Genomic DNA, 7,451 nt, shown 5'->3' with positions numbered 1-7,451 from the left:
TGTCATGGGCATCTAATCCGAATGGTCCATGTGATGCGGAATCCCATGAAATCCCAAGGGATAAATTTTTGCGCTAATGTAAAATTCTACTGGGCCATAGAAAAGATAAATGCAAAGCAAGAGAGGAAACTATTTTTATTTTTCATGACCCACCAAAGTTTTGGATCAAAATGAAAATTGGGACCAAGGGTTTTCATGAGAAGCTGCTTCATGTGGACCGTTTAGATTTTGGAGTCACATTATCTATGATGAGTTCTCAAAAAAGTTCACACGAGTTCCTTGCGAATTGGTAATATATATATATATATATTATATATATATATATATATATATATATATATATATATATATATATAATGGGAAATGGTTCTATGAGCTGGACCTCATGCCAACTTCCCATCAAGTCAAGCAGTGTGGGGCCCATCCTGATGCTTGTCAAACATCAACACCATACATTTGATGGGTCCCCTTTAGGTCATGGGATATCCAAAAAATCATTACGCATATGAAACTTAGGTGGGCTATGCCATCTAAAATCATGCAAAGACATGCTTAAAACACATAAAAGTACTTGGTGGGGCTACCTGAGTTTTGGATGTGGCTGAAACTTGGTTTGACCCCTTATTCAAGTGGGACGCACAAAATGAATGGTCTGAATTTGTGAATCACATCTCAGTGGGCCCAAAAAATGATTATGAATATGTTTTAATGGGAGGATAATCCCTCTCAACTATTATATGTGGTGTGGCCCACCCAAGTCATGGATTGACTTGATTTTTAAGCCGGTGGCCCGCATGGAATGGTGCATCTGACTGATATGGTTGATGTTTGACACACATCACAGTGGGGCCCACACAGCTAGACCTCATGGAAAGTTCCCATGAGGTGTACTTTATAGTACCATCTCTCTCTCTCTCTCTCTCTCTCTCTCTCTCTCTCTCTATATATATATATATATATTGCAAGTGGTCACGAGATTTGTATGTCCACATGCCTCCAAAATTAGGAAGAGGCGTTATTCTAAGTTGCCAAAATATAGGCAATGGTTGTAGCGTGTTAGTGCCTGGTTTTCCTCATAAGAAACGTAGAAAACACTGGCTTCAGACGAGATGAATGGGCCTAAAATCCGGCCTTTGTTTTAGGGTGCGTCAGTGAAGATGGTCGGTGACAAAAGGAAACGGTAGCCATGCATCCGTTACATTGCACAAAGGTTGAAATGGTGTACCCCATGATATAGACAAAACTAGTTTCACAAGCACACGCGCCAGCCTAAAGGGTGGGCTGCCTGATGAATGGTCTCTCTAGAGTTTTGGTGCCAGGTAATCTAAACTAGGGGGCCACTTTATGAACGGATTAGATGTCCCACACATTTTCCAGATTCGCATGTGACCCACATCTAACCGTGCATATAGGGCAGAAAAATTCCTTAACCACTGGACTACCCTTTTTGGAAAGTATTGTGATATGGTTAGGAGAGAATTTCACCATTTTCCCTTAAATAAGACTTTTGTTACGCAGACATATTTGACCATTAGATGAAGGATTGTGATCATTTGCTAAATATGCACAAAGAAACCGAATGGAGAAAACCATCTCTATCACCCGATCGGCACACATGCACATCAATCCGGACCATCCAATCAATGATCCATTTCTTCAATGAGCCACAGCCTAAAACTTTTGGCCATTTTTCTCGTGGTTTACAACTATGTTCACTTTTTAAAAACATGTTATTGATCAGAGATTTAAAAACATTTTACTGGTTCATGTTTTGGCCCACTAAAGGTATGGCCTGCAAAATCGGATGGTTTGGATCAAAGGTGAAGTTTGCTAATTGTGAGCCTAGTGTAGTTTGCTGTGGTTAGTTTAGCATCGACGGACAAGGAAGGAAAAAAGCCAATCTGAGAAGCGATCCAGTACAAATAGTTTCTAGGATAAGCTTAGTATAAAATTGATTTGTGGGGCTCACTATGCTATTTTAATGAAATGATATCCGTCAATCACTTGTCCGGCTAATCTTCTCCTTAAATCCAAAATCTGGCTGATCCAAAACCCAGAAGGCCTCACCGCAAGGACCAGTTGGGATGGAGATGTCCATGTAATTAAAAGCCATCCAGATTGCATGTGAGGCCCACCGTGTTTTTCATATATCATCTAATCCATTCAGAAGATGCATCCAACTAGGATGAATAGACACCAACAAAAATCAGGCCATTCCAACACTTAGGTCGGCCAAGAAACATTATTTTAGAGATTTCAATCCTGATTTTACCTTGTGTGGCCACCTGAAATTTGAATGAGCCGATGTTTGGGGCCCAAAGAGAACACTATGGGGTGTGACAGATGGACGGATTGGATGTTGTCATTACATCATGGTTGGCTATACACGTTGATTTGTAGCTTACGCTTTCCTACAAACATTTGCATTGAATCCGGCTTTATATTAAAAAGAGAGAAAAGAAAGGGGAATGTATACGTAAATCCAAATTCTCCCACAACCATGCAAATGCGACGTGACCCCACTTCTCCTTGGTTTTGTAACCGAAGTTTCACTTTCTCAATTTGACAACTTCACAGCCAATTTGATCAGATTCTTAACATCTATGGATGGTATTATACATTCCTGCATCTCTTCCCCCTATAAATAGCCAACAACTTCTCATGTACTTACCATCCAAAAGATCGACCCATCAGTGGGACGGCAAGGCGGTCCTGTGTTTAGATTTAGATTTGGTTAGCGGGCAGGACTCTTGCAGTATCTGCTAACTTCGAAGTTTGAAATGTCGGGTGGCAAGTGGGGTGCAATCAAGAAGCTGTGGTGCTTCACTCCTGGCAAGCCGCTGCATGTGAATCAGGTAGTGAGTGAGTCAGTGCAAGGGGGTCGGTTCGCCTTAGAATCGTCAAAGTGTGGGTCATGTGTGGAGGAGAGTAAGTTGTGTACATGTGAAGACCAAGGCAATGTTGATAATCTGAAGAGGGTGATGAACGCCAGAGATGGTGGTGGCCACCATGCGAAGGCTAATAGTTCGTTTACTCACTCGGTCATCAACATGGTTGGAATGCTGATAGGTAAAAAAAAATCGCTATCTTAATACTATTGGTTTGGCTCCTGAAACACTAGATTAAATAGCTACATCTTTAGTTTACATTAATGTTCAACTGCAGCGGGTGCACATAATTGAAGCATGGAGATGTGGATTTGGAATATTTGCAATAGTTCCTTAGCGTTTTCTGACAAAATGAAAAAAAAAAAAAAAAAGAGAGTAAATATTGCAATATTATCCTTTTAAAAAGCAAGGTAATAGCAATCATCACGAGAGTAATCTTCCCAATTCTTCTCGATTTTTAATTATTTTCCGCACCTATTTATTGCCCTCTAATTCCAATGTTACTATTTTGCTTTCCAGATTTATTTTATTTTATTTATAGCCCAAGAAACATAACAACATCTGAAAATCTTCTGAGAAATTTCTATACATATAGATGGTTGAGAATGAACTAGCTAGGATGCTAAGCTCAGTAGTTTAGGTGGAAAATGAGACTGGCCGTTCTGACCGATTGCCATGAAATTTTGATTATCCTTGGCCAAGGCCTGACCCATTTGCCACCCTAGTCCAAGTTGATGCGAGCAACTTCTCTTTCTAATTTCTAATAATTCAAGTACTATCCAGGCCGTGTATTGGTTAATATTTACTTATTCTCTTCAAAATCTGGTCCAACTTTTACCAGGGTGAATATTAAGAGATTCGGCTGTCACATATTTCCCACCATCTAAGGGGGGTCCACAAGAATCTTCAATTTATTTATTATTATTATTTTTTTTTCTAAATGCAAATTTTCAAAAGCAAATTCTGAATTGCATGTTAAGATTCCCAACAGTAATGGATGGTGGTAGATATATGCTCTTGGTGAATAAACGTTTTCCTGATATGTTATCAAATTGTACTCGGAACTGTTTGGACGCACAAGTCCGAAAATGTAAAAGTGGGCCGACAGCCGTTTTTCATTTTGTCTTGTCCATTGATGCCTCGTAATCTAAATCAATCTTTCCAACCATGTGATGCAGGCCTTGGACAGCTGTCAACTCCCTATGCTCTGGAGAATGGAGGGTGGACCTCAGCTTTCCTACTGGTGGGCCTTGGAATAATATGTGCATACACATCCCACGTGATGGGAAAGTGTCTTCAAGAGAATGCAAAATCGAGGGACTACCCAGACATTGGTGAACATGCATTTGGAACAAAAGGAAGGATCATAGCATCAACTTTCATATACATGGAGATTTTCTTAGCTTTAGTATCCTACACAATCTCATTGAGTGACAATCTCAGCACTGTATTTTTGGGCACCCATCTAAGCATGCCATGGCCTCACCTATCTACATCTCAGCTTCTAACGGTGATAGCAGTTTTAATAGCTTTGCCGAGTCTTTGGCTACGAGACCTTTCCTCAATCTCCTTCCTTTCCTTTGGAGGCATTCTTATGTCTGTTCTCATCTTCACAACAATAGGGTGGACGGCTATATTCAGTGGCATTAAATCTAACCAAACAATACCTGTCCTACGGCTTCATAATATTCCAGCAATATCTGGCCTCTACATCTTCAGTTACGCTGGCCACATTGTTTTCCCAAATATCTACAAAGCCATGAGAGATCCCTCTAAGTTCACTAAGGTAAAATTCCCTTTGCTGTCTTTTACTTTTATTTTTATTTATTTACTTTTCATTTCAAATCTTTGTATGTGTGTACAGATAGATGCATATTTCTGATAAAAATGAATTCCCTTGACATCTTAGTTACGAAAGCTCCACAAGCGCAGATGCCTGTGGAATAAAGTTCATGTGCACACCACTTATGCCAACATGGCAGCATAAGTACGATATCCTATCCACCCAGCAAAGAGGAACCACTATGTTGATGCTCTAGCCCAAGATTCAGGTTGATCCACTAGTTAGGTGGGCCATAGTTTCTGAAACAAATGTATGGCTCCCAAAAGCTTTGGATGAAGTTTTCTAACCCATTAATCTGTTTTACCACAGTTATAGTTCAAAACTGTCGAAAATGGTCATGTAGTGCTTGGCATTGAACCCATCCAACAGGGATACACCACCGTGAAAATGAGACAACCCAAAAATCAAAACGATCCAACCATCAGGTGGTAAACACGATGGAAAGTAATTAACGACGAAAAAACCCCTAGAAAACTATAAATCAAGAGTTGGGGCCCACCTAAGCATGGGATTGAATTAATTTTCTGGGCACCCCTTCATCATATGATTGGGTCACCTGATGCATGGGCTAGACAGGGCCCACTTGATGGTTGGATTGAATTAACTTTTTTTGGGCGTCCCATCCTCATAGGTGTTCTCCCACAATGGAGCCAAGTTCTGAGAGCCAACTGTGACAGGTTGGATTAGATTGTCATTTTTGGGAGTCCCATCCTCATGCCCATCATGATGTAGAGCGGGTGACCGATAATTTCATTGCCAAAATGGACCAGAAAAGGCTCGATTGGAGATAGAGATGATCCAAACTGTCAAAACTTAAAACAAACATATCTCGCAAACTGAAATGAGTTATCGGACGTAAAATATGTGATTTTGTGATAGAACGAGCTACTTTAGCCACCCAACCCTGCCATGCCGTGTTGCACAAGCTAGATTTGCGAAATACCATCAGATCAACCATTGTTTCCCTATTTTAATTCTATTTTTACTATAAATAGTAAGTTTTAGTTTGATTATAACTCTTCATCCGTTGGGCTTTAGGAGTTGCGCCCAACGTAAAAAGTGCTTATAATAATTAGGAGAACAACATGGTAAAGCCAAATAGGATGATTACTATTTTTGGCCAAAAACCTTGCACACTAGTAGACATCATAACCTTCAATTTATAGTAAGTTGCGAATTCTAGGAGTTTTAGTAGTAGTTTGATTCTGAAATTTCTTCCATTGCTTGGTATCCCTGTTTAAGGGTTTGTGAACTCGTTTATTTCATTCATCAATCAATTTCGAATTTTAAATCAATTTCGAATTTTATAGAATTCATTATCTATTTTCTTGTTCTTTTCCTTATAAATTCAAGAACTCTCTGAGGAGTCCACAGAAGTTCTGTGGATTCGGAACAGTTATCCCATTGAGGAAGATGGTGCTCAACCTCACGTACTTTCCCGCATAATTTCACAGAGTCGAGCTCAGATAGTCCAACTATGATGTCGGTGACAACATCTCATCCATCTGGTGCACCCTCTCGTGCTCCCAGTGAAGTGGCCCACACGATTGATGATCTGTCTGACTGGGGGAGAGATGCACCTGACGCATAGTTTAGATGTAATGCACAAGTGGTGGGCCCCGCAGAGTCCAACTCCAATGTAACTTTCCATGGGGTCGGACTTAATGTGTAACACAAACACCCCCATGGCCACCTAATATGGCAACCTATTGTAATCGGAAATTAATGTTTACTCTCGGCATGATAACTTGTTTCATATGTAATTTCAGGTCTCAATCACTAGCTTTACTCTGGTAACTGCACTCTACATTTCTCTGGCCTTCATGGGAGCTAAGCTGTTTGGCCCTACCGTAAACTCCCAAATCACTCTCAGCATGCCTTGCCATCTCATTGTTACAAAGATTGCACTATGGGCGACCGTACTCACGCCAATGACCAAATACGCCCTAGAGTTTGCTCCGATCGCAATGCAACTTGAGCAGAACCTTCCATCTTCAATGAGTTCGACGACGAGGATGATCATCAGAGGTACCATAGGGTCCGTCGTCCTAATCGGTATCCTAGGTCTAGCTCTCTCGATCCCATACTTCCAATACGTTCTTGCACTCACGGGTTCACTCGTCAGTATCGCGGTTTCAATTATTTTACCGTGTTCATTCTATATGAAGATTTGTTGGTACCAAATCTCGAAGCCTGCCATTGCTCTCAATGGAGTCCTCGTTGGAATTGGATTCTTGTTTGGAGTGTTTGGAACCATTTCATCTTCAAAGTCGCTTATAAGAAGTGTAGCAAGGGGCCACTCGACTTGAGAATTACAACAAATGAGTTGGACGGCTTTTCATTTTCTCTGGCATGGGAGCATTTGAGGAAATGAAGTCCTTAATTGGTTAGAGTGAAGTACTTGCATGTAAAGCACTTTAAATGAAAAAGATGCTATTCGAGGGTGTTAAAGATCATGTTTTTTCCCATATTATAAATGATCTTTTATATACGGAATGAAAGGTTGGGTTTTATTGCTTGTCATGTTCTATTATTTTTTTTGGCCTTTCCGAGGTGTAAGTTTAATCCCACAATAAAATTTTATAAAGACAATGTTGTTGATGTCTTAAATCTGCAAACAACAGGGTCTGCCGATGCAACCAACAAACCACTCGTTGCCATCAAGAGATGTTCGATGCCATCGGAAAAAAAAATAAAATCATGTTTTATCACTGGAATAA

General features: G+C 40.3%; 1 protein-coding gene across 1 annotated transcript; it reads left to right on the top strand.

Annotated features, from left to right (window-relative positions):
• The first annotated feature begins 2,662 nt into the window (after positions 1–2,662).
• On the top strand, positions 2,663–7,249 carry LOC131240014 (amino acid transporter AVT1H). The gene is made up of 3 exons (XM_058238010.1): positions 2,663–3,069; positions 4,067–4,674; positions 6,501–7,249. Exons 1-3 carry the CDS (start codon positions 2,781–2,783, stop codon positions 7,038–7,040), a joined length of 1,437 nt encoding a protein of 478 aa, XP_058093993.1. The 5' UTR covers positions 2,663–2,780; the 3' UTR covers positions 7,041–7,249.
• The last annotated feature ends 202 nt before the right edge of the window (positions 7,250–7,451 follow it).

This window comes from Magnolia sinica, chromosome 3, assembly GCF_029962835.1.
Source record: "Magnolia sinica isolate HGM2019 chromosome 3, MsV1, whole genome shotgun sequence".
Taxonomy (NCBI): Eukaryota; Viridiplantae; Streptophyta; class Magnoliopsida; order Magnoliales; family Magnoliaceae; genus Magnolia; species Magnolia sinica.
Note: the sequence above shows the minus strand (reverse complement) of the source record. Positions and strands in the feature narration are given on the sequence as shown.

Excerpts from the sequence above, each read along its gene's own strand:
- LOC131240014 (XM_058238010.1), top strand. The coding sequence starts at position 2,781 with ATGTCGGGTGGCAAGTGGGGTGCAATCAAGAAGCTGTGGTGCTTCACT. Across the intron at positions 3,070-4,066 it reads CATGGTTGGAATGCTGATAG|GCCTTGGACAGCTGTCAACT; the intron begins GTAAAAAAAAAT and ends CATGTGATGCAG. Across the intron at positions 4,675-6,500 it reads ATCCCTCTAAGTTCACTAAG|GTCTCAATCACTAGCTTTAC; the intron begins GTAAAATTCCCT and ends ATGTAATTTCAG.